A 27,088-nucleotide genomic window follows, 5' to 3' on the forward strand; every position below is an offset into this window, starting at 1 on the left:
AAATGTCTAGTCAAGTCCTTTGTCCATTTTTTGAGTTGGCATGTTTGTTTTTTTGTTGTTGAGCTGTAAGAGTTCTTTATATATTCTGGATCTATCTGTCTATCTATCTATCATGACTTGTATCAGATATATGACTTGCAGATATCTTCTCCCATTCTGTGGGTTGTCTTTTCACTGTCTTATTAATAGGCTCTGTTGATGTACAAAAGTTTCACATTTTAATGGAGTCCAGTTTATCTGTTTTTCTTTTGTTGCCTGTGCTTTTGGGTGTCATTGCCAAAATCCAAGGTTGTGAAGATTTTCCCACATGTTTTCTTCTAAAAGTTTTATGATTTTAGTGCTTACATTTATTTTTAATTTTTTTATTTTTTGCGGTACGCGGGCCTCTCACTGTTGTGGCCTCTCCCATTGTGGAGCACAGGCTCTGGACGCGCAGGCTCAGCGGCCATGGCTCACGGAGCCTAGCCGCTCCACAGCATGTGGGATCTTCCCAGACCAGGGCACGAACCCATGTCCCCTGCATCGGCAGGCGGACTCTCAACCACTGCGCCACCAGGGAAGCCCCTAGTGCTTACATTTAGATCATTGATCTATTTTGAGTTACTTTTGCATATGGTGTGAGGTAAGGGGTCCAACTTCATTCTTTTGCATGTGTAGATCTAGTTGTACCAGTGCCATTTGTTGGTCTTCTGTAGTATTAATAAAGTGTTTCTTCATTCTTTGTGTAATTGGACATTTCTTCATAATTTATAAGTTGGTCAAAGCTCCCATTTAAAATATTATCATATAAAGTGAATATAAAACTTATCATTATTGGAATATTAGAGTTGAAAGGTCCCATAGGGATTTTCTTCAATCCCCCTCTTTTTATAAATGTGGAAGCAAAGACCTGGGGAAGCTAATTGATGTCCAAGTTTGTATAGCTAATCAGTTAGAGCTAATGCTTTAACATAGAGGTTGGCAAACTTTTTCTGTAAGGACCAGATAGTAAATATTTTAGGCTTTGTGGGCCAAGGGGTAAAATAAGATATTATGTAGGTACTTAAATAACAGGAAAAAAACCCAATAATAATTGAGTATCTATTTTTTGGTAATACCTATCTACTGAGGAGAAGAATGGATTTCTTTTTTTGGAGGACAACATTTTGTTTAGTTGAGATTAGTATTCAAAGTTAGTATTGCTTAGCATCAAAATTGATTGCAAATGTTCATCTGTTATTGATAATATGTTTGAGGTTTTGTGTGTTTCATATTTGAAAATACATAGAAAGTTACTGCCAAATACTGATATCATTCCACAAGTGTATGTTTCTAATTGAGCTTGTTCATTACTTGGAAGGCACTTACAGAATTCTGTTAGATTTTTCTCCCGATACTTGCCATTTAATATTAATTACAGATTAATTACTTCTGATTTAAAGCTACATGGAAGCTCCTCAACTGCACAGGTAAATGGATTTCGTAATAGGGAAATATCCTTTCATTTGTATCAAAGTCTGAAAAACTCTACTGGAACAGTAGTTTGAACTCAGAAAATATATGTACTACAAATTTGTATAAGAACAGACATCTTTTCTTTTCCACTTTCTTTCTTTCAGTGTTATTGAGATATAATTGGCATACGGCACTGTATGAGTTTTAAGATGAGAGTATAATGACTTGACTTACATATATGCGAAGTGATTATCACAAGTTTAGTTAACATTCATCATCTCATATAGATACCAAAAAAATTAGTTTTTTTTCCCTTGTGGTAAGAACTTTTAGGATTTACTCCCTTAGCAACTTTAAATATACCATACACCACAACTAGAGAGAACCCTGCACACTGCAACAAAGAGCCCGCACATTGCAGTGAAAGATCCCGCATGCTGCAACAAAGATCCCGTGTGCTGCAACTAAGACCCGATGCAGCCAAATAAATAAATATTAAAAAAATATATATATATACACCATACAACAGTGTTAACTATAGTCATCATGTTGTGCATTACATTCCCAGTATTTATTTATTTTATAACTGGAAGTTTGTACCTTTTGACCATCTTCCTCCAATCCTCCCTCCCATCCTACCCCCTGGCCCCCTGCCTCTGGTAACCACATATCTGATCTTTTTCTATGAGGGTTTTTTCCCTTCAAGATTGCACATATAAGTGAGATCATACAGAATTTGTCTTTCTGTATGACTTATTTCATGTACCATAATGTCCTCAAGATCCATCCATGGCAGGATTTCCTTCTTTTTTAAGGCTGAATAGTATTCCACTGTGTGTGTATGTATATGTATCTCACATTTTCTTTATCCATTCATCTGTTGATGGACAGTTAGATTGTTTCCATGATGTCTTGGCTATTATAAGTAATGACATGGTGGGTGGTGGTGGTGGTGGTGATGGTGGTGGTGCAGATATCTTTTCAACATAATGATTTCATTTTCTTCAGATATATACCCAGAAGTGGAATTGCTGGATCATATGGTAGTTCTGTTTTTAATTATTTGAAGAACCTGCATACTGATTCTATAGTGGCTGTGCCAATTTACAATCCCACCTATTGGTGCACAAGTTCTCCTTTTTCTCCACATCTTTGCCAGCATTTATTATCTCTTGTCTTTTTTAAAAATAAATTTATTTATTTACTTAATTATATTTTTTATTTTTGGCTGTGTTGGGTCTTTGTTGCTGTGCACGGGCTTTCTCTAGTTGCGGTGAGCGGGGGCTGCTCTTTATTGTGGTGTGTGGGTTTCTCATTGCGGTGGCTTCTCTTGTTGAGGAGCACGGGCTCTAGGTGCACTGGCTTCAGTAGTTGTGGCTCGCGGGCTCTAGAGCGCAGGCTCAGTAGTTGTGGCGCACGGGCTTAGTTGCTCTGTGGCATGTGGGATCTTCCCAGACCAGGGCTCAAACCCGTGTCCCCTGTGTTGGCAGGCGGATTCTTAACCACTGTGCCCCCAGGGAAGTCCATCTCTTGTCTTTTTGATGTTAGATGATAGCCGTTCTAACAGGTATGAGGTGATATCTCTGGGAGTGGACACGTTGCATATTCTTTTAACTCTCGATGGCATGGGATATGTATGCAGCGTGACATTATTTGTGATTCAAACTGTGTTAGTTTTTTTTTTTGTTTGTTTTGTTTTTTTGCGTTACGCAGGCCTCTCACTGCCGTGGCCTCACCCTCCGCGGAGCACAGGCTCCGGACGCGCAGGCCCAGCGGCCACGGCTCACGGGCCCAGCCGCTCCGCAGCACGCGGGATCCTCCCGGACCGGGGCACGAACCCGTGTCCTCTGCATCGGCAGGTGGACTCTCAACCACTGCGCCACCAGGGAATCCCTGTTCACTTGGTTTTTAGATTCCACATATAAGTGAAGTTACTCTGTTCTCTCAAAGCTTACTCAGTAGCATAGTGATTAAAAGTGTGAACTTTGGGTTCAAATTTTGACTCCTTACAATATGACCTAGAGCAATTTTTTTAACCTCTCTATACCTCAGTTTCATCTTTGAAATGAGGTTGATAAGTAGTTCCTGCTTCATTGGTTATTCGGATTAAATGAGTTAATATATGTAAAATGCTCAGTAAATGTTAGCTTTTATTATTTGTGCAGGAGGTAGACATTATATGATCACAAATAAGTAATTATACATTTTGATAAGTGTCATGAAGTAACAGAACAGGGTATTTTGAGAGAATTTAGAGTAGGGAGTAGGGATAGCATTGAGGTAGTGGCAATTACACAGACTTGAAGGAGGAATAGATGTTAACTAAGTGAAGATTTGTGGGGACTGGAAGCATTTCAGGCAAAAAGAAAAGGTAGTACAAAGACCCTGAGGTAGGAAAGGGTTTGGAGCATTTGACAAACAGAAGGTCATTGTGTCTGGAGTATGGTATGTTGTGGGGAGAATGACATGAATGCAGAGATCTGTAGGCCATATTAAGGAGTTTGGATTTTGTTCTGAATGAAATGAGAAGCTAATGGAAGGTTATAAATGGCAGAGCTGGCATGAACTGATTTATGTTTAGAAAGTGTCACTTGCTGCTGTGTGGAAAATGGACGAGAGAAGAGCTAGAATGAGTGCCTAGAGATAGAGTCTATTGAAAAAAAGAAAAAAAAAGTCTATTGTAGTAGCTCAGGTAAGAGCTGTTGGTATTTAGGACTAGGGTGTCAGTAGTGGAGGTGGAATGAAACGTATGGGTTTAAAGTGTTTTAAATTGAGTGCTTCTAAGTGCCGGGTACTATAATAGAAGCTGAGGGTACAACATAGAGGTTAAAAAAGAAACAATTCCGAATTTATAGTCTAGTTTGTGGGGGTGGTGGGATAAGGGGGAGAAATAAGGCAATGAAAGAATTACACAAGTAAGTATAAATATTAGAACTGTGATAATTTCTAGTAAGGACAAATATGTGGTGCTTTGAGATCACATCATGGTCAGAAAGTCAGGGATGTTGAAACAACAGGAAAATTTGGTGATTGGCTAGACATTTGGGCAGGTAAGGAAGTGGAAAGTGTCAAGAATTACTTGGGTTTCTGATGTGAGCAAGTATGTAGGTGGATATGGAGAGAAGTCTGATTGGCTTCTAGTCTTGCATCTTCCACATGGTCTTAACCAGTGCCAGAAATAATTTTCTTAAAACATGTGAGTTTGAGTATTTTATATATCATCTTCTTTTTTTTTTTTTGGCCGAGCTGAACGGCATGTGGGATTTTAGTTCCCCGACCAGGGATCGAACCCACGCCCCCTGCATTGGAAACGCGGAGTCCTAACCACTGGACTGCCAGAGAAGTCCCTCATGTATCTTCTTATAATCCCTTGAATGATCTCTTCTTCTTATAAGATGAATTTCCACCTGTTGCTTGCTAAGTACTATAAAATATGGCTCCCTTTGTCTTTTCTAGTCCTGTAGTTATGCTTCTCCACAGATATGGACATTTTTAATAGTAGCCATATTACAGTACTTGTGCTCCCTGAATGTGTTCCCTCTCTTGTTTCTCTGTCTTCACATAGGCTGCTTTCTGTCTGAAATGCTATTCTTCTGCACCCACTCTGCTCCTGCTCTTTCATACCTTGCTAATTTCTACTCATTCTTCACTTTCTCTGGGAATTCTTCTCTGACTTCCTCAGTCTGATTTAGCTGCCCTTTGTTTGTGCTTCCATTGCACCCTGGACAGAGAACCATAAAAATAGCGTTCTTTATTTTTTGCTGTCATCATTGCTTATTGGTTATGTGATAATTGGTTGTCTGATAATTGATTGCAAGCTCTTGAGAGCAGAAATCGTATCTTATTTTTGTGTTCCATAATCTGTATGTGGTAAATGCACAACAAATGTTTGAAGAAATTAATGAATACTCTGTTCTTTTATATCATGTGCCTTTGCACAGCTGTTTTCTGATTAGAAAACCTTTCCCACCTTTGCTTTGTCAACTTCTAGACATCCTTTATTTAACATTAAGCCTTTATTGATACTTCAGTGACAGTTCCTCTTTACAGTGTGCTTCTGTAGTTTTTCTTTTGTACACCTCTGATAAATGTTTGACAGTATAGAGTAGGGATCTGAATGTTTGAAAGAGTGAATGTATATATATCATGAGCATCATGGAGTTATAGATTGGGTAAATATCTCCCAAGTGTCCAATCCCATTTCGTAGGGTAGATTACTTCTACATGGTACTAATTTTACCTATTGCATTGATCTTTACTTCAGTATTTTGTAAAGGCAGCCCTATCTCCAAATTGTGGATAATTTATTGTAGTTATCTGTTTACTGATTATATAGCTACTGCCTGCAGCATCCTTCTTTTCTCTCTCATTAATTTTATTTCTCCTTCAGGACCCAGCTCAAAAGTCCCCTCTTCTTTGTAATCTTTTAGATTCCCTAGGCTGTGCGCATTCCTATGATGTTCCTAGAAGGCTTTTTCCAAACTGCCAACAATAGTTTTGCAATGTTATTATCCTGTCTCTTCATCTAGAACTCAAGGGGACTTATTTTTATTCATTTCTTTATCCTTGGTTCAGTGCCTTACACATAGTTGGTGCTTAACACATATTTACTTAACTGATTGTATCCTTATTTAGAGAATGTTGGGTGGAACTAATCCTGGGATGAAAAATATCGGCTCTGTGTAATCACTGCAACTTATAATCTATATATAGATAATTTGGATAATGTACTATATTCAACTTGCTTGAATAATCTTTATATTCTATATTTCAATACACCTTTTTCCTTTCCTTTAACAGGTATTGCCTGCCCTCCAGTGGTTAGATCATAGCTAACATTTTTAGTAAAGGTAAAGGTTATAAAATCCTTTTTCAGCGTTTATTTTTAAGTCATTTAAAATCCTCTTAGGTTTACTTCTCAGATAAAACAGGTTTTTTTACACCCCTGTTTTTCCTTTGTCTGATATGCCTGAAGCCCAACTTGACCTGCCTCTTCCTTTGCCACCATGAGCCACCATGTGTCCCACAGTTTTTAAGTATGTATTGATCGAATGGGTGGTTCACCCAATCTGACCTTGTTTCTTGGTTTTACTGCATTGTTCTCATATAGTTCTATTGAGGGTCTAGGATCTTGCCATAGTGCTAAAGCTATCATCTTGTTTTCAGTGACACTCCTTGCCCCCCACCAACACACACACTCAGAGTAGCTTGCTAATCATGTGGCTGTCCTTTAGTCTCGATTGGGGTATCTCCTGGCTAACATCCTCTTCTCTTCTACTGTTACTGACGAAGAGAGGCTGACTCTTGACTCCTTGGCAAAGTGATTTATTACCCCATCCCAGGCCTCTTGTATGTCATTTTTTCTCAGAAGACCAAATCTTAGCTATCCAGGGAGCCTACTATGTGGCTAGCAGTCATTTCTAAACATCTGCTGCAAATTTTCAGTGGTATATCACGAAATAAGGACAGTGGAGTACATTTTTCATCTATCTAAATGTATTAAAAATAAATGACTATTATTCGTTATGAGATATGTTCTCCTTGATTTTTGGTCTTAAAATACCCATTATTTTGGGAATTCCCTGGTGGTGCAGTGGTTAGGTCTCCGTGCTTCCACTGTAGGGGGCCTGGGTTCGATCCCTGGTTGGGGAACTAAGATATCCCGCAAGCCGTGTGGAGCAGCCCCCCAAAAAATAATTTTTAAAAACCCCATTATTTTAAGAATGACTGGTAATAGTAGGTGGCATACTTTGTAAGTTAAAAATTTGGTCACCTTGTGATGGTCATTTAAATCTTTTGGGGGGAAATTTTACTGGTTTATGATGTCCCAGTAGTCTAGGAACCACTACGTTGATCACCATAGCTCATTTCCATGAGGCAGTGGTGCCCTTCATGTAAAGTAAGCATGCCTTCTTTCATACACATTTGCAGACAGTTTTTCAGTGTATTTTTCTGCCATAGGCTTCTTGATTTTTGCCTGATTCCAGCCTTGCAGTTTACTTGCTGTCTCCCAGTCCTCTTCTTTGGCCAGTAGTTCTAGTTTCTGTTTTTATATGTTTTCATGTGTGTTTTAAATCCCTGCACAGCTCTAGGCTTAGTTAGATAAACTTCCTGTTCTTCCTTTTATGCTTTCCTAGGTAAGATGTTTCTTCTACGGGCTCAATATTACATTGAAAATGTATAAGTTTACTTTTCTTTTAGATCTATTCTTTTTTGTTTTGTAATCCTTCTGAAACTAGCTTTCTGAACTTCATTTTAACTGATTTCTGACATTTTCCCCTTTAGATCTTACTAAAACAAATTCACTGTTACTAAAGTACCTTTTCACCTTGAAGATATTTACTTTTTTTTTTTGTAGATCGAGTATATGCAGATGGCAATCTCTGTTACAACTTGTTGCTTTTGTTAGCAGATGGTAAATTATGGGATCATAGAATTTCTCCCAGTGCAAAGAATCTGCTTGTCTTTTTTGATTTCCTGGGTAATATTGTCAAAAGTCACTCATGCAAAAGGCAGTCAATAAGTAGTTAGAGTTTCCTAGAAAAATATTCTTATCTCTTGAAGCATCTGCCCTGTCAATAATATTTATCCATTCCTCTAAGGAGAAATAATTTGAGGTAAGAGTCAATGGTACAAGTTTTTTCTAACTACAACTGTACACCTTTGGAAAATGTTGGCCACAGCAGGATGCTTGTTTGCTAATATTAATGTGAGTATGGTTAAATGTATTATGACCCTGTTTTCCAAATCCCAAATTGTTGGACATTAAGTCAATATTTGATATTCGGACTTGCCTGGAAACCTGGGACCTGTGATTTCATATTCGTTAATTCAACAGATACTATGTGTCTGCTCTGTTCCACGCATTGTGCTAGGCACTAGAATGGAGTAGAGCAAACAGTCCAGTGGGCAAGACATTCATTAATGCATAGTTTTAAAAATAATTATAGTTGTGGTAGGTGCTATAAGAAATACAGGCTACTATGAGAGCATATAACAGGGAGACATCTGTCATTGGGGGTTAAGGAAAGTTTCTTGAAGAATTGACATTTAAGCTTAAGCATGAAGAGTAAATAAGTTAGGTTTGAGGCATCTGGGAAGATCTTAGTCAAAGGGAAAAGAATATGATTGTGCAGGTTTAAGATATGGGGCAGCAAGAGGGAATGGTGTTTCTTCATGAACACTGATAACATTCCATCACATTTCTGTTCTCTTTTCCATCCTTTTGTTAACAGATATTTTCTAAAACATGCTTTTAATCACATTACTATACTGATTAAGAAACTTTTAAAGCTATTCATTGGATAGATTAATTGCTCCTTCAGGGCAGGACTCTTGCCACTTTTAATACCTTAGTCCAAGTTTCAGATATCAGAGCTAGTTATACCTTGTCCCTCTGCATGAGTTGGTTTTAGTTGCAGTAATAAATAGTAGGCAAAGAAGGAGTTATATATAAGCTGTTATGATTCCCTCTTTTCCCTCTGCCTAGCATACAAGTTTTTAGTGAAACCTGGCTAGTGACAGGTTTTTTTTTTGTTACAAAAAACAAGCCTCTTTTGTAACCTAGTCTGTATGTAGCTCTTATTCTAAGAATGGTCTTTATTGTATTGAATTAAGATATTGTAAACAAGACAACAACCCAGGAGTTATATGAGGGGTGGTGATGGTCTCATCTGAAGAGTGGGATCATTTTCTCTTTTAGTCATTTGAGGAAGGTATGTCGTCAGTAGAAATTGGAATTGGGAAGGTGGGATCTGGATAGATTGGATAAGGAATATCGTCTGTCTTGCTGGTGGATTCTGTTAAGTTGTGCCAACTCTTTGGGGTTCTAGTGTAGACCTCTGAACAGTGCATGAGGTGCCTGTCTTTCCTCAGCATATACAAGGCACTCAGATATTTGTCGAATAGGAAAAATGTGCATGTAAATGGATAGGGCTTATGTGTTTATAGAGCAATCTTGATTCAAAACTGTGTTCTTTCTAGCCATATTGTTTATATTCCATGCATTCTCTATCCCCACCCCCCTAATATTTAGTGAAATCTCTTTGAAGGTCCAACCAAAGAAATCCAAGGGAAAGATTTTAAAAAATTAATTTATTTATTTTTAGCTGCATTGGGTCTTTGTTGCTGTGCGTGGGCTTTCTCTAGTTACGACGAGCGGGGTCTCCTCTTTGTTGTGGTGCGCGGGCTTCTCGTTGCGGTGGCCTCTCTTGTGGAGCACAGGCTTTAGGCACGTGGGCTTCAGTAGTTGTGGCACACGGGCTCAGTAGTTGTGGCTCGCAGGCTGTAGAGTGCAGGCTCAGTAGTTGTGGCGCATGGGCTTAGTTGCTCCGTGACATGTGGGATCTTCCCGGACCAGGGCTTGAACCCATGTCCCCTGCATTGGCAGGTGGGTTCTTAACCACTGTGCCACCAGGAAAGTCCTGGGAAAGATTAAAAAAATTTTTTTTTAATTTATTTGTTTTGGCTGCGCTGGGTCTTAGTTGTGGCACGCAGGAACTTTTAGTTGCAGCATGCGGACTCTTAAGTTGTGGCATTCATGCGGGATCTAGTTCCCCCACCCGGGATTGAACCCGGGCCCCCTGCATTGGGAGCATGGAGTCTTACCCACTGGACCACTAGGGGATGTCCCAGGGAAAGATTTTTGTATCAGGCTGGATGAACAAGGTGAGCTTTGATAACTGAAATGAGAGAATTCCAATTGAAAGGAGCAGGCTCTCCTGGCACCTGAAGCTTGGTCCATACGATTCAACCACAGGCAGCCGAAGTTGCATGGAAACTCCTAGAACATTCCAGGACTGGGTGGTGACACAGTCACCAAGGACTCTTCAACTAGACCGCTGAGGTTTACCTGTGAAACTCATGAGCGTCAATTCTTGTAGTTAGCTTGGAATTTTAAAAACTTGGGTTATATACAGATGCCTTTTAAAGGAAGAAGTTCTAGGGACTTCCCTGGCGGTCCCGTGGTTAAGACTTCGCCTTCCAATGCAGGGGGTGCAGGTTTGATCCCTGGTCAGGGAGCTAAGATCCCACATGCCTCGCAGCCAAAAAATCAAAACATAAAACAGAAGCAATATAGTAACAGATTCAATAAAAGACTTTTGAAATGGTCCACATCAAAAAAATCTTAAAAAAAAATATAAAGGAAGAAGTTCTTACATATCCAAAGAGAACACCCAAGGATCCCAGTCTGAGAAACACTGCATTAAACCCTGAATGCAAACACAGAGGTTGCTTGAAAAAGCAAACAAAAAAAGTGGTTACTTTGGTACTAGCATAATGTTAAATCAAAAATAGGCCACTGAAATGGTGTGGCAATATTATTATTTTTAGATTATATATATAAAAACAACATTTATAAGTTCTCAGGTTCTTGATAGTACATCTCTAGATCTGTATAGGTAAGGTAAATAAATCCCACTTTGAAAAAATACAGGTAGTTTACCTCTCCCACCAGGAGGAGATCCAGTGCTAAATCTTGAAAAAAATATTTTTAAGTGTCTGGCATTTCATAATGTTTGCCTGGTGTTGGGAGAGAGTAGCAAAAGAAAAACTCCATTCTCCCACACCCCCAATTCTCCAATTAGGGATATCATTTGTGTTAACGTGTTCTTCTTGGGATGCAACTCTGACTAGCCATGGTTGTTAACCAGTCATCATTCATTTACACCTTAGGATCAGATGCATTAATAACAAGTCAACACAAATTTTATTTCTGCTTCAGAAAATGGAAATTTTATATGAGGAAACCTTAGACCTTTGACAGGAAGGCATTCTTGGATGAGGTGGGAGATTCTGAAAAGGCAGCTTCCAGGAAAGAGATGCTTGGGATCAGGGAAGAAGAGGAAGGTGTGAAAGAAACTGTTACTTTTTACTTTTGCCTAGTATCTTGGATATTATTCGTTTGTTGCACTGGTAATGCTGTGGTTGACAGTGCCTGAATGGGGGTTTCAGAGCAAGTTCAGAAGTCCATCAACTTTAGCCTGCATATTTTCCATTCCATATTAATTCCAGCACAATTTCTCCCCATGGTGTGGCATATTCTCTCAGGAAGAGCAGAAGGCAGAGAAAGAAGACCCTTCCTAATATGCCTGGAGTCCAGCTCAGATAAGTCTTGTTGGATAAACCTCTTCTTTTTGGCTTTCTTGTAACCTCCTCATTCTCCTTCGCAGTTTTTTTTTTTTTAACGTCTTTATTGGAGTATAATTGCTTTACAATGGTGTATTAGTTTCTGCTGTATAACAAAGTGAATCAGCTATACATATACATATATCCCCATATCTCCTCCCTCTTGCGTCTCCCTCCCACCCTCCCTATTCCACCCCTCTAGGTGGTCACAAAGCACTGAGCTGATCTCCCTGTGCTATGCGGCTGCTTCCCACTAGCTATCTATTTTACATTTGGTAGTGTATATATGTCCATGCCACTCTCTCACTTCGTCCCAGCTTACCCTTCCCCCTCCCCGTGTCCTCAAGTCCATTCTCTACATCTGCGTCTTTATTCCTGTCCTGCCCCTAGGTTCTTCAGTACCTTTTTTTAAAAAATTCCATATATATGAGCTAGCATACGGTATTTGTTTTTCTCTTTCTGACTTCACTCTGTATGACAGTCTCTAGGTCCATCCACCTCACTACAAATAACTCAGTTTCGTTTCGTTTTATGGCTGAGTAATATTCCATTGTATATATGTGCTACATCTTCTTTATCCATTCATCTGTAGATGGACACTTAGGTTGCTTCCATGTCCTGGCTATTGTACATAGAGCTGCAATGAACATTGTCCTTCACAGTGTTTTATGTCAAGTCACCTAGCAGGTAGTAGGTTCTCAGTACTTGCCAGTTCTTCTAAGAGAGTGAAAGGAAAGTTTGGAAACATGGACCACAATTTCTGCTCTCTTACTACCAATTTCTGTTTTGCCTCTTTTCTACAACTTTAAACAACTCTCCCTTTTTACTGGCGTGTTCGCAGAGAAGAAAGAATGGCTGGTAAGGGGTGGGTAAGAAGAAAGATAATTTTTGATGTTTGACAACCGCCTGACACATCATAGATAACTTTTTGTTTGCACCTCATAGCTTAAATATCTTGAACAAACAAAAATTGAAAACGCAGGATCAGGGCATTAATGCTCAGATAACACTCTATCGTGCAAAATTCTCATTTCCACGTTTTACTGTTTTATCAGGACAGCTTTCATCTTTGTATCAGGCAAGCTAGTAGCAACTCTTCTTCCCTTCCCACTCGGCATTGAGGCTTTCGGACTCCTCCCTACTTTACTAGTGTTCTTCGGTTCTGGATGTTGTAAACTCCATCACCCGTCTCTCAGGGACTTTTCCTCAAGGTTTCCCGACGTTCTGGCGCTCTCTAAGCCCACAGCACATTGGGGAGGAAGATCGTGGATTCATTTGACGGGCCAATGAAGCCTTGCGGGCTGCGGAATCCCACGTGGGTGGGGCTGGGCTCAGCAGGGGCGGGGCCGGCGAGGAGCCCAAGGGAAAAGGTGGCAGGCTCAGTTGAGAAAGCCCGCGGGCAAAGGTTTCACAGTTTTCGCGAAGGCTTCGTGTGCGAGGCTGGGGGAATTGGGGTACCTCCCTCCTGCCTCGTCACTCTTGATTCTGGAAGCTTCAGTAGGCTTTTCTCGGTTGCTGGTACCCGGAAAGGCAGCGGCTTCAGCTCCAGGGGCGGGTCCCAAGGGTCTTGTCGCAGCTCCGGGGCCGTTTGGCCTCCTGGTGTTGGGGGAGGGGCGAGGGAGGTGCTGCTCGCGCCTCCTTTTGCGCTTGCGCGACGGCCTCCGAGACGGTAGGAGCGCGTGCGCGATGACGTGGACGTTTGATGCGCGCGCAGGCTCTTCAGCTGGAGCGGACACACGGTGTGCGAACCGAACAGAATAACCCGCCCCCAGCGGGATGTGAAGGACTCCGGGTGAGGCCGGCCACGCCCCGCACGGTAACTCTCGGGCCTGGGTGGAGGACGTCTCTTTAGTACTGGCCCGATTGGAGTTTTCCGAGAGTTTGAAGCTCTTGTGTATTTTTTATGGTGTCAGAAGCGTTCCGCTGAGCGATCTTCGCACGCTCCGGCCAGGCCAGGCCTTGCGCGGAGCCGCCTTTGGCGCGCGCCTGTGGTCTTCTGAGCGAGGCTGCGCATGTCACCTCGCGCGCGTCCCCGGCCTCACTTCCGCGTCGCGCCGCGAACTAACTGGGAACATCGACGCCAGCAAGAGGCCACGAGGCGGGCGGGGTGAGAAGCGCCCATGGCGCGGGCCTGCCCTCGCGTGCGTGGGGTGCCGCACCGCATGGTACGATACGCGTGACGCCTTCCAGCCAGGCGTGGAGCTTTAGGTCGAGAGCCGTGCTTGTGCGCTTTGCCTTTTAGAGCTCAGGTCTCGGGGTTCCAAAACTGTGCTGACCTCGCTTTTCTAAGGAGCTGTGTGCAGCGTTTTGACACCTGTATAAAGCTGTCGCCCAGCATGTAATTTCCTGGCAGGTTGTTTGAAGCAAGACCGCGAGTTTAATAAAGAAGGAGGGCGAGGAAGTGAGCCGTATAGGAGTGGGAACTTGGTAAACAAAGGACCGGTGGTTCATAAGTGCAGAAATGAGGGCGGGGAAAACAGGTGGGAAGAGCAGGTGTTATTTTCTTTTTCCCTCTGTGGGGCAGCCTTTGGCTAGTTCTCTGTTTGTGTGCCTTCCCGCTTCTATTAATTTGTCAAGTTGGTCTCTGCCCTTAGCGGTAGGTGGGTCTGGGACAGAAATAAACCGCTCCGAGCACCAGTAACCAAAGTTGACGAATCTGCGTGCGAAGAGTATGGAGAAGTTAGGGATTATTTCACACTGGGTTGAGAGTAGGAAGTGGTAGTGTCATGATTTGAAGAGTTTTGCTTTGCCTTCGGAACTCTGGAGATGCCTCCTCTGGCGAGGTTGGAAGCAGGGAGAGTGTAGGAGGTCTGAAAGGAAGGGTTACCAATGGGAGAACAACGTGAGTAACGAAAGTACTCTTCCTTCTGAGGGAAGACCACTCTCCCAGGGTTCGCGTCGCTGGGGCAGACACGTGGATCAAGAGAACTCTCGAGCCCACCCGCGCGCTGCCAGTGTGTGTTGTGAAGCTTTCCGGGCTTCTGCGGCAGAGTCCCTGGCAAATACTGCCTGCTCTGCCTCTTTCTGGGCACGACGCCGCGGCTAGGCTGCAGGGAAAGTGCCTGGAGATGGCGTGACGGCTGCTGGGAAGGGGGCTGGCCTGGGAGGGCTGGGCGGGTGGTTCTGTAGTTTCCACGGTAACAGGATGCGACTGGATCCCGCCGATTGATCCGCGGGTTCCGGCCGGCGGCACGTGATCAGTCGGACTCCCCTTCCCCGGAAGAGCTTTCCTTGCGGCATTTTTTCACGTGGTTCTTGGCTAGCTGGCCTTTGCAGTTGGAAAGCGGTGATGTGGGCCCCGATAGTCGACGGCGACTGTAGTCCTCCGAGACTGGCAGGCGGCCTTTTCACTTCCAAGGGTATGGAGTGGGCGCTAGTGCTTCTTGCTGCTGTAGGGCTATGTTTCCAGCTGTTGTGTGAGTTGAGTGGGTTGGGTGCATTTTCCAGAGAACACATGCTTAGGATTTGAGAAAACTTAGTGCCCCAGGTACCTTGCCATAGTTAATCCAAGGCAAGGTGGCCATTTGATTGCTGTCCGTTTCTGCCATATACGTTAGTTCTTCAAATTCTACTTATGCAAATATTAGGGACCTGAGAGCTTTCTAACACCGAGTTGTAGTTAAGGGATCATTCCTAGGAATAGAAAATGCTCATGAAGCCAGCATTAACAAATGGTTTTTGAGGAGAGAAGGGGGGGGACTACTATCTTAGGTAAATGCAACTTTGTGCCTTAAAATCTAAAGCATTTCAGATAATATTTTGAAATTTACCTTTCAAATTTAGGGTTGTGGTGATGATAAAATGCCCAGGGTATAGTCTGGTCCAAAGTAAGCGCTTATTAATAGATCGCGAGTACCATTTATTTAATTATTAAAGTTAACTTAATGACGATTAAGAACGGATAGTTGGCTCTTTTACTCTTTGCATCACTTGCTATCATATTTTCTGATTATTTTTGTGTGCAAATTATAGTTTTAAAAAGATTTTTCAAATTTCTGGGCTCATTGTGTATTGGTGAATACTGAAATTCGAGTGAACCTATTCTCTTACAAATTTGAGTTTCAGAAACGTAACCACACTCTTACAGTGAATGATTATGTTAAGGAACAAACTAACATCTTTGTACCTACCATACAGTAATGCATTTGTTGTATGAAAAGTTATGGTTATTTTTAGCAACTTCGGAAACATTCGGTTTAGGTTCACCATCATTTGAATAGTTTGTGTTTTTAAAGTAATGGTATTGATTTGGAATTTTAAATTGGCGTACTTTGGGGCCAATTTTAAATTGGCGTACTAGTACCTGAATCATTGAATTAGGTACCTACCTAGTAAACCAGTTAGTGTATTTGGTAAGTTGTATGAGGGTTATGGCTTTAGTAGTTAAACATTTCCCAGAGATGTCACTGGTGAAAAGATACTCAGAATAGGGACTCCGAAATTGTAGCAATTTACTTATGGAACTTGCCATGTTACCCGAAAACATTCTCTGCGAAATGGCATTTGTGTGTTGGTGTGTGACTGCCTGTACCTTCAAAACGTTGACATTTTCAGAATGTTAGTATTTCACATCCACAATTAAACTTAACTCCTCGGGTCATTTTTATAGTTATTTTATGTAGATAACTGCTTGATCTTGAAAAGCTGAACTGAGATTGTTTTTTTGAATGTTAAGTTATATCTATGTACCAAAACTGTGGTCTTCCTTAATGCTTTCAGAGAGCCAAACACAGAGTATTTTTAGAATCTTGCTGGAAGGAGATTTACTGCTTCATGAGTAGCCTAGCTCTTCCTAAAGTAATTTGATTTTTGCAATTGGTTAAAGTTATCTTAGACTTTAGAGTGGTATTTCTGTGTCTGAAACAGCTAAATTTGCTGAACTGACTATCCTTTCTTTAGAAAATCCAGTATATATAGTATTCCAAAAGCATAGGCATATTGCTTATAGTGAAGTGAAATCTGTGCTTAAAGATTGTTGTGGAATAAAATTTTATTACTTGTTTGTAAGCTAAATAGCAATGTATGGCTCAAGATAGAGATTGTTTTGTTTGTAAATTAGGTTTTTGGTTTTATACATTTTAATCAACTCCTGGAATAACTTGACTGGAGGATTAAAAAAAAGACCTTATACAAATCAAAAGTCAGAAAGTTCTAACTTTTTTTTCCTCTTAATACACATTTTTACATTTATTAGAGAGTGCAGATATGGCAGTCTGACTCTTCTGCACTTAATTTTTCTGTTTAGATGAAAGGAAAATTTTGAAATGTGTATATATAACGTAAATATGAAGTTTACTTCAGTTCAGTCTCTAACACTAAACTGGATTTCTGTCAGTAGAATCTTTGATATTTCATAGATTAATTTTTAAAGGATAGTGATTGGTTAAAACTTCTTTGCCCCAGTTTTACCTGTAAAAATGATCTGAAAATCAAGAATTTAATATTATAGAAGATAATGTTTAGGATATTCTGAACCCTATAATGTCTTCATAGGTTTGGGATAGTGAAAAAAATTTTTCAGATACTTCTTTGCTGTGTGCCATATTTAAATGCACTTCATGAGAGTGTTTTTGCATAATTGCTTACAAAAATACTTGATTTGTAACAAAATTTTGAGCCTTATGGACTAAATACAGGATTAGGAATTTGTGTTATTTGATATATACACCATTTTAGAGGAATTGGTTTTTGTGAATTTTCTGAACTTTACTATTTTTATAAAGTCACTTTATTTGTGACTTCTCAGTGTGTTTAAATTTTGTTTTATCGGTCTCTGATAGGTGTTACTTAAACTTGGTAGTTTTAGGAAACCAATAAACTTAATTGCCTTAAGCCTGAGAAAGCTTTTGAAAAGAATCACTCTAAATTTTATCTATCTCTTAAATGCCAAATCGGAGGAGAGATTCTTTTTTCACCTTTCCTGGGTATTAGTACAGTGGTGTCAGAAAGTGTGTTTCTGTTTTCACATTTAGCCATAATACAAAACAATAGCCAACCTTTTTTAAAGCCTTGATTTTTTAAATATTATCCTCAGGCTAATGAATATTTTAAGTTTTGGAGTCCCCCCAACTTTTTGGGGGGGCGGTCATGTGGCCAGCCCTGTAAGAAGATGTGAAATTCAGATCAGATGCTTTTGCTGCTTGTTAGTAGTTCTGATGAAGAGTAAAATTAGACTTTTAATTATAATGAGGAGCACCAATAAGTGGCTCAATCTGATTAGTCAAAATTACTGACCCACTTTAAACAGAAGTAGTGATGTAACATTTTCCTTTTTTGTATAAAAGCTAATTGGTGATAACTTTATATCTTGTAGAATATTTAGGTAATTTAGCACATCACTTTAGTTGAATGTAACAATCTGAGATTTCTTTAAAACATTTTATTGAGATATAATTCACATAACATAAAATTCACCATTTTAAAGGATACATTTAAGTGGTTTTTAGTTCCTGAACATTTCGATCACCCCCAAAAGAAACCCCATACCAATTAGCAATTGTGCCAATTATTCCTCTCCCTTTTTACTGTCAACTATGGATCTACTTTCTGTAGATTTGCCTATTCTGGACATTTCATGTAAATGGAATCATACAATATAGGTGGTGTTTTTCTTGTAACATTTATGAATTAACTAATTTAGTTTTTTTTTTGAAATTGGTTGTATGTCTACAAGATACAAAATTTAGGAAGTGTCAGAATATGTATTCTTCCAGCCACCCTGATTTCCCTTGATAAAGCCAATACTACCAGTTCCTTTTTTGTCTTTACAGATAGTCTGTGTCAAGCAAATACATACATACTGGTTTTTTTCTTTGGCTTTTTTTTTGTTTAAACTTTATAGAAGTATGTAGCATAATCTACAGTTGTTTTGAACTTTATGCTCTTAATATATCTTGTAGATAATTTTGTATGAGTCCATAAAGTTTATAATTCTTTTCTAGCTGCAGAATATTCCACTCCGTCGTTGTACCACCATTTATCACTGGTGTGTATGCGTGTATTTGCACACATGTATATAAGATAAAGCCCTAGAAGAACTGCTGTTTCATGGGATGTATGCATTTGTACTTTTGATATTTTCATGTTATCCTCTTAGATTCTGTCATCTTACACTCTCAGCAGCTGGTTAGATGAGAATGCTGGTTGACGTACACCCTTTACAACACCTCTGCCAAACTTTGATTTTTGCTGTTCTGATAGGGTAAAAAACAGTATTTTAGGACGACTTTAATTTCCTCTATTCCGAGACTATGTATGTTTTCATAACCATTTGCTTTTTCTATTCTTTGCCCATTTTTCTGTTAGATTTTTTGTCTTGTTGATTTGTATAAAAAGATCCCTTTTGATATTAGGGAAATGAGGTTTTTTTTTTTTTTTTTTTTGCGGTACGCAGGCCTCTCACTGTTGTGGCCTCTCCCGTTGCGGAGCACAGACTCCGGACGCGCAGGCTCAGAGGCCATGGCTCACGGGCCCAGCTGCTCTGCGGCATGTGGGATCTTCCCGGACCAGGGCACGAACCTGTGTCCCCTGCGTCGGCAGGCGGACTCTCAACCACTGCGCCACCAGGGAAGCCCCGGGAAATGAGTTCTTTATGATATAAGTTGCAAATATAGTTTTCCAGTCAGGCATTTGTTTTTTATTTTGCGTGGGTGGTTTTTGTCATGTTAAAAACAAAAATACATGATTTTGAATTTATCAAAAATTCTGTCATCTTATTGACTTCTAGATTTTATGTCCTACTTATTATCAAAAAGGTTTTCTCAAAGATTTCTTTAAGAATTAAAAAAAAATTACACTGAGGCGGGGCGGGGTGGGATTTAAATGTTTGGTCTGTCTGGAATTTTTTTCAGTGTAAGGTCTGAGGTGTGGAGCCAACTGTTTCTTTCCTAGTAAGTTCCAGTGATTTGTCATGGTTTCTTTAAATGTATGTACTAACAAGGTAAATAGTATTTTACTTATGTATGAACTCATGCCATTACCATAAAAAGTGTTGATCATATACAAAGATAACATGTAAATTTGTTAATTTTTGCTCATCTCAGGAGAACTTGCTGTGTAATGGAATCCTCTGGTAAACTAATTCATTAAGTATCAGGATCCTTTTAAAATGAAAATAACTTTCCAATTTGATCTCTTTAAGTCTGTATATTTTTCTTTTCTAAAAACTAAGGCATTTATTTTATTTTTAATTAATTTTTTTGGCTGCGTTGGGTCTTCGTTGCTGCACGCAGGCTTTCTCTAGTTGTGGTGAGCAGGGGCTACTCTTCGTTTCGGTGCGCGGACTTCTCATTGCGGTGGCTTCTCTCGTTGCAGAGCATGGGCTCTAGGTGTGCGGGCTTCCGTAGTTGCAGCATGCAGGCTCAGTAGTTGTGGCATGCAGGCTCAGTAGTTGTGGCATGCAGGCCCTGTAGTTGCAGCATGCAGGCCCTTAGAGTACACGGGCTTCAGTAGTTGTGGTGCTTGGGCTCAGTAGTTGTGGCGCTTGGGCTCAGTAGTTGTGGCGCTTGGGCTCAGTAGTTGTGGTGCTTGGGCTCAGTAGTTGTGGCACATGGGCTTAGTTGCTCCGTGGAAGTGGGATCTTCCCCGACCAGGGATCCTCCCTTGCATTGGCAGGCAGATTCTTAACCATTGTGCCACCAGGGAAGTTCCAAGTCTGTATACTTTTATACTTTCATGTAGTTTTTCTAAAATGAATGTACACTTTTTGTTTTTATTTGAGATTGTAGTATGTATAGTGAATTATTGGAGATTGGGATATGAATAATTTAACTAATTAGATTAAAACGAACTTTAAAGAGATAATCAAATATTCCAGAATCAGTATCTTCACAGTGATTGAGAGAAAGGTAGAAACAAAGTCTTAGAAGAATTTAGGAATATATTTTGGGGGTAATGTAATCATTCTTGTATTTTTGTTAACAAAATAAATGTTCACTTGATTAAAGTGTTTTTTTGCTTGTTTTTTAGGCTGGGAAGGCCATTGTGATTATGTGGTAACTATAGTTATCTTACTACTGATTTTCCCACTGGAATCATGGAGGAGAAACAGCAGATTATATTGGCTAATCAAGATGGTGGGACAGTGGCAGGAGCAGCACCTACCTTCTTTGTCATCCTAAAACAGCCAGGAAATGGCAAAACTGATCAAGGAATTTTGGTTACTAATCGGGATGCCTGCGCTTTGGCTAGCAGTGTTTCATCACCAGGAAAATCTAAGGGAAAGATTTGCCTTCCAGCTGATTGTACTGTAGGAGGAATCACTGTCACCTTGGATAACAATAGTATGTGGAACGAATTCTATCATCGAAGCACAGAGATGATCCTGACCAAGCAGGGAAGACGCATGTTTCCTTACTGTCGTTATTGGATAACAGGTTTAGATTCAAATATGAAATATATCCTCGTCATGGATATATCTCCTGTGGATAACCATCGTTATAAATGGAATGGTCGCTGGTGGGAGCCCAGTGGGAAGGCTGAACCCCATGTTTTGGGGAGGGTTTTTATTCATCCAGAATCTCCTTCCACAGGTCATTATTGGATGCATCAACCAGTATCTTTCTATAAACTCAAACTTACCAACAATACACTGGACCAAGAAGGGCATATTATCTTGCACTCTATGCATCGCTACCTGCCGAGGCTTCATTTGGTGCCTGCAGAGAAGGCTACCGAAGTGATACAGTTAAATGGCCCTGGTGTCCACACTTTTACCTTCCCACAGACTGAATTCTTTGCAGTAACAGCTTATCAAAACATTCAGATTACCCAGTTGAAAATAGATTACAATCCATTTGCTAAAGGCTTCCGGGATGATGGGCTGAATAGTAAGCCCCAGAGAGATGGAAAGCAAAAGAACAGCTCTGACCAGGAAGGGAATAGTGTTCCCAGTTCTCCTGGTCAACGGGTCCGTCTTACAGAAGGTGAGGGGTCAGAGATACAGCTAACTGATTCGGATCCTTTATTGAGGGGTCATGAAGCATCATGCAAGGGTTTGGAGAAGCCTTCCCTTAATGTAAAACGAGACTTTCTAGGTTTCATGGATATTGATTCAGCACTTGGTGAAGTTCCTCAGTTGAAGCAAGAGGTTTCTGAAAGGTAGGTAACAGATTTTCTGTTCTTAGAGATAAAAGGAAGGTTTGAATTTAAAATACTGATTGTGTGGATTGCTGACTTTAGACATTGATAAATGCAAGCTGCTATAAAATGTACCACAGTTGCTTTTACATTCTGTGAAGTGACAGTTCATTTTTCTGTAATGAATATGGATTGGGTTCACAATCCAGAATTGTAGGCAAATTAGATGACTCATCAGAATGGGGACCTTAGATTTAGATTGTAGGTTTAGACTTTCGTTAATCATGTGTGGCTGTTCCTTGTTAATATATATAGATGAATTTTTTAAAATATTGAAATATAGTTGATGTACAGTATGTATAGACAACTCTTGATTGATTGGGGAAGGGAAAAGAATGACCCCCAAATCATAACTGAAACAGAATTTACCCAGTGAGGCACAGAAGAGATTTAAAGTAAAGTTGTTTATATGTAGTACATAAGAATTTTGTGCCCTGTGGACTTCCTAATCCATAAATTGCCTGAGTAAGAAATAAGCTGAAGATTATTACATGTTAAAATAGCATGATATACTCTTGTGCTTTTTAAATTTGAACTTGTGTTATTTATTTATTTTTATCAAAGTCTTTATGTTTTTAGAGCAATTTTAGGTTTGCAGCAAAATTGAGAGGAAAGTACAGAGATTTCCCATACAGCCCCTGCCTCCACACATGCATAGCCATTCCCATTAGCAACATTCCCTACCAGAGTGGTACAGTTGTGTCAATTGATGAACCTATATTGATGCATCATAATCACCCAAAGTCCGTAGATTACATAAGGGTTCATTGTTGGTGATATACATTCTGTGGGTTTGGACAAATATGTAATGACATGTATCCACCCTCACTGTATCATACAGAGTATTTTCATTGCCCTAGAAATCCTCTATTCTCCACCTGTTAATTCCCCTTCCCATCTGGCAATCTTTTACCTTTTTATTATCTCACTGCTTTGCCTTGTCCAGAATTTCATATAGTTGGAATTATACAGTATGTAGCCTTCTCAAATTGGCTTCTTTCACTTAGTAATATGTATGTAAGGTTCCTTCATGTCTATTCATGGCTTGATACCACATTTTTTTTCAGTGCTGAATAGTATTTCCTTGTTTGGTTGTACCAGTTCATTTATTCATTCACCTCCTGAAGGACATCTTGGGTGCTTCCCAGTTTTGGCAATTATGAATAAAGCTGCCACAAACATCCATGTCCAAGCCTTCAGTTCACTTGGGTATATACCAAAGATTGTGGTCGCTAGATCGTACGGTAACAGTAGTCTTAGGTTTATAAGAAACTGCCAAACTCTTCCAAAGTGGCTGTACCATTTTGCAGAAATGAGAGTTCTTGTTGCTCTGCATCCTTGTCAGCACTTGGTGTTGTCAGTTTTCTGGATTTTGGCCTTTCTAATAGGTGTGTAGTAGTAGTATCTTGTTTAAATTTGCCTTTCCCTGATGACACGATGTGGTGCATTTTTTCATATGCTTATTTGCCATCTGTATGTCATCTTTGGTGTCTTTTAAGGTCTTTGGCCCATTTTCTAATCAGATTGTTTTACTGTTTTCTTAAGAGTTCCTTATATATTTTGGTGTGTTTTTTGGGGGGGGCTGCCTTGGGTCTTAATTGTGGCACGCGGGATCGTTGTGGTACGCGGGCTTCTCTCTACTTGTGGCACACGGGCTGCAGAGTGCGTGGGCTCAGTAGTTGCAGTGTGCAGGCTTAGTTGCCCCGTGGCATGTGGCATCTTAATTCCCTGACCAGGGATCGAACCTGCGTCCCCTGCATTGGAAGGTGGATTCTTAAGGACCACCAGGGAAGTCCCAGTTCCTTGTATATTTTGGATAACATGTCTTTTGCAAATATTTTCTCCTAGTCTGTGGTCTGTCTTCTCATTCTCTTGTTGGCTTTCACAAAGCAGTTTATTATTTTAATGAAGTTCAGCCTATCAATGATTTCCTTCATGGATCATGCCTTTGATTTCATATCTAAAAAGTCATTGCCATATTTAAGGTCATGTAGGTTTTCTTTTAGGTTATCTTTTAGGATCCTTATAGTTCTGTGTTTTACATTTTGGTTTATGATCCATTTTGTATTAATTTATGTGAAAGTTGGAAGGTCTGCGTCTAGATTGATTTCTTTGCATGTGGATGTCCTGCTCTTCCAGCACCATTTGTTGAGAAGACTCTCTTTGCTCCATTGTACTGTCCTTGCTCCTTTGTCAAAGATCAGTTGACTCTATTTATGTGAGTCTATTTGTGGGCTCTCTAGTCTGTTCCATTGACCTATTTGTTCTTTCACCAGTACTACACTGATTTGATTACTGTAGCTTTTTAAGTAAGTTTTGAACCTGGGTAGTGTTAGCCCTCCAACTTTGTTCTCCTTCAATATTGTATTGGCTATTCTGGGTCTTTTTCTTCTCTATGTAGACTTGAGAATAAGTTCCATAAAATGACTTGCTGGGATTTTGATTTTGGTTGCATTGAATCTATAGATCAAGTTGGGAGGAACTGACATCTTAACTATATTGACTCTTCCTATTCATGAACACTGACTATCTCTCCATTTATTTAGTTCTTTAATTTTTTTCATCAGAGTATTGTCATTTTCCCCATATTGATCTTGTACATATTAGATTTATATATCAGTATTTCACTATTTGGGGGTGACAATGTAAATGGTATTGTTTTTTTAACTTCAAATTCCACTTGTTCTCTGTTGATATATAGGGAAGCAACTGACTTTGGTACTTTATCTTTGTATTCTGCAACCTTGCTATAATCACTTATTAGTTCCAGAAGTTTTTTGGAGATTCTTTTGGATTTTCTACCTAGATGATCATGTCATTCATAAACAAGACAGCTTTCTTTCTCTCAAATCTGTATTCCTTTATTTGCTTTTCTTGTCCTATTGCATTCACTAGGACTTCCAGTATGATGCTGAAAAGGAGTGATGAGAGGTGACATCCTTGGCTTGTTTCTGATCTTAGTGGGAAAGTTTCTAGTTTCTCACCATTAAGTATGATGTTTGTTTTAGGTTTTTTGTAAATATTCTTTTTTTTGGCTGTGCCTTGCCATATGCGGGATCTTAGTTCCCTTTGTAGATATTCTTGATTAAGTTTAGGAAGTTCCCTTCTATTGCTAATTTACTGAGAGTTTTTATCATGGATGGGTGTTGCATATTGCCAAATGCTTTTTTTCTGAATCTGTTGATATCATGTGACTTTTTTCTTTTCTGGTTTATTGATGTGATGGATTATGTTAATTGATTTTTGAATGAACCAGCCTCGTATACCTGGGATGAATCCCGCATGGTTATGGTGTATAATTCTTTTCATATGTTTTATTTGATTTGCTCTTATTTTGAGGATTTTTGCATTTATGTTCTTGAGGAATAATGGTCTGTAGTTGTCTTGTAATGTCTTTGTCTGGTTTTGGGATTGGTGTTATGCTGGCTTCATAGAAGGAGTCAGGAAGTATTGCCACTACTCCATCTTCTGAAAGAGATTGTAGAGAATTGGTATCATTTCTTTCTCATATGTTTGGGAAATTTTACCAGTGAACCCATCTGGGCCTGGTGCTTTCTGTTTTGGAACCTTATTGATTCAATTTCTTAAATAAATATAGGCCTATTTTGATTGTCTCTTGTGTGAGCTTTGGAAGATTGTGTTTTTCAAGGAATTGGCTCATTTCATCTAGGGTATCATTTGTTGGCATAAAATTGTTCATATATTCCTTTATTATCCTTTTGATGTCCATGGGATCTGTAGTGGTGTCCCTCTTTTTCTTTTTTTAAATTTAATTTATTATTTATTTTGGTTGCACTAGGTCTTAGTTGCGGCTGGTGGTCTCCTTAGTTGTGGCATGCAAACTCTTAGTTGTGCTATGCATGTGGGATCCAGTTCCCTGACTAGGGATCGAACCCACATCCCCTGCATTGGAAGGTGGATTTTTAACTGCTGTGTCACCAGGGAAGTCCCCCTTCTTTTTATTTCTGATAATAGTAATTTGTGTCTTCTCTCTTTTTTCCTTAGCCTGGCTAGAGGCTTATTGACTTTTTTTTATTGATCTCTGAAAAGATCAATAAAAAAATCAAAAGTTAAAAAAATCAGCTTTCGGTTTTATTGATTTTTATCTACTGATTTTTCTGTTTTCAATTTCATTGATTTCTGCCCTGATTCTTATTTCTTTTCTGCTGCTCACTTTGGATTTAATTTGCTCCTTTTTTTCTATTTTCCTAAGGTGGAAACTTAGATTATTGATTTTAGATCTTCTTTCTTTTCTAATATATGCATTCAGTGCTATGTTTCTTTGTAAGCACTGCTTTCTCTGTGTACCACAAATTTTGATAAGTTGTATTTATATTTTCACTTAGTTCAGAATATTTAAAAATTTCTCTCGAGATTTTTTCTTTGACCCATGTGTTATTTAGAAGTGTGTTGTTTAATCAGTTACTTTGGGATTTTTGTTATTTTTCTGTCAGTGATTTCTAGTTTAATTCCATTATAGTCTTTTAAGTTATTTAAGATGTGTTTTATGGTCCAGAATGTGGTTTAGCTTGGTGAATGTTCCATGTTAACTTGAGAAGAATGTGTATTCTGCTGTTGTTGAAGTAATCTATACATGTCAATTAGATCTAGTTAATTGATGGCTTAACTGAATTCCATTATGTCCTTACTGACTTTCTGCCTGCTGGATCTGTCCATTTCTGATGTGTTTCAGTCTCTAATAGTAGATTCATCTGTTTCTCCTTGCCATTTCTTTTAGTTTTTGCTTCATGTAGGTTGATACTCTGTTTTGGGGCACATATACATTAAGGATTGTTATGTCTTCTTGGAGGATTGACCCTTTATAATTATGTAACATCCTTCATTATCCCTGATAACTTTCATTACTTTTAAGTCTATTCTGTCTGAAATTAAAATAGCTACTCCTGCTTTCTTTTGATTAGTGTTAGCATGATATATTTTTCTCTATCCATTTACTTTTAATTTTTATGTGTCTTTATATTTAAAGTGGATTTTACAGACCCAATATGTAATTGGGTCTTTTTTTAAAAAATTAATTTATTTTATTTATTTTTGGCTGTGTTGGGTCTTCGTTGCTGTGCGCAGGCTTTCTCTAGTTACAGCAACCGGGGGCTGCTCTTGTTGCAGTGTGCGGGCTTCTCATTGCAGTGGCTTCTCTTTGCAGAGCACAGGCTCTAGGTGCTTGGGCTTCAGTAGTTGTGGCTTGTGGGCTCTAGAGCGCAGGCTCAGTAGTTGTGGCGCACGGGCCTAGTTGCTCCGCAGCATGTGGGATCTTTCCAGACCAGGGGTCGAACCCACGTCCCCTGCATTGGCAGGTGGATTCTTAACCACTGTGCCACCAGGGAAGCCCTGGGTCTTGTGTTTTTTTTTTTTTTTTTTTTTTTTTTTT

General features: G+C 39.6%; 1 protein-coding gene and 1 pseudogene across 12 annotated transcripts in view; one reads left to right on the forward strand and one right to left on the reverse strand.

Moving 5' to 3' along the window:
- The window catches only part of LOC113607900 (N-terminal kinase-like protein), a 34,975-nt pseudogene extending 21,338 nt beyond the window's left edge, over positions 1 to 13,637 (reverse strand).
- Positions 1 to 27,088, forward strand: part of MGA (MAX dimerization protein MGA) — a 153,810-nt gene that overhangs the window by 43,093 nt on the left and 83,629 nt on the right. For 4 of the 12 annotated variants that reach the window (XM_027083987.1, XM_027083986.1, XM_027083982.1 and 1 more), the window contains exons 1-2: positions 13,396 to 13,727; positions 20,530 to 21,660. In XM_027083987.1, coding sequence (XP_026939788.1) covers positions 20,597 to 21,660 — 1,064 coding nt within the window. In that variant the 5' untranslated portion in view covers positions 13,396 to 13,727; positions 20,530 to 20,596. Of the gene's footprint in view, positions 1 to 13,388; positions 13,728 to 20,529; positions 21,661 to 27,088 lie in introns of those variants that run through there. The other 8 variants (XM_027083979.1, XM_027083980.1, XM_027083983.1 and 5 more) reach the window with 7 other exon arrangements.

Source organism: Aethalodelphis obliquidens, unplaced genomic scaffold (genome assembly GCF_003676395.1).
Source record: "Aethalodelphis obliquidens isolate GAN/ISIS:26980383/991018 unplaced genomic scaffold, ASM367639v1 scaffold51, whole genome shotgun sequence".
NCBI classification, from domain to species: domain Eukaryota; kingdom Metazoa; phylum Chordata; class Mammalia; order Artiodactyla; family Delphinidae; genus Aethalodelphis; species Aethalodelphis obliquidens.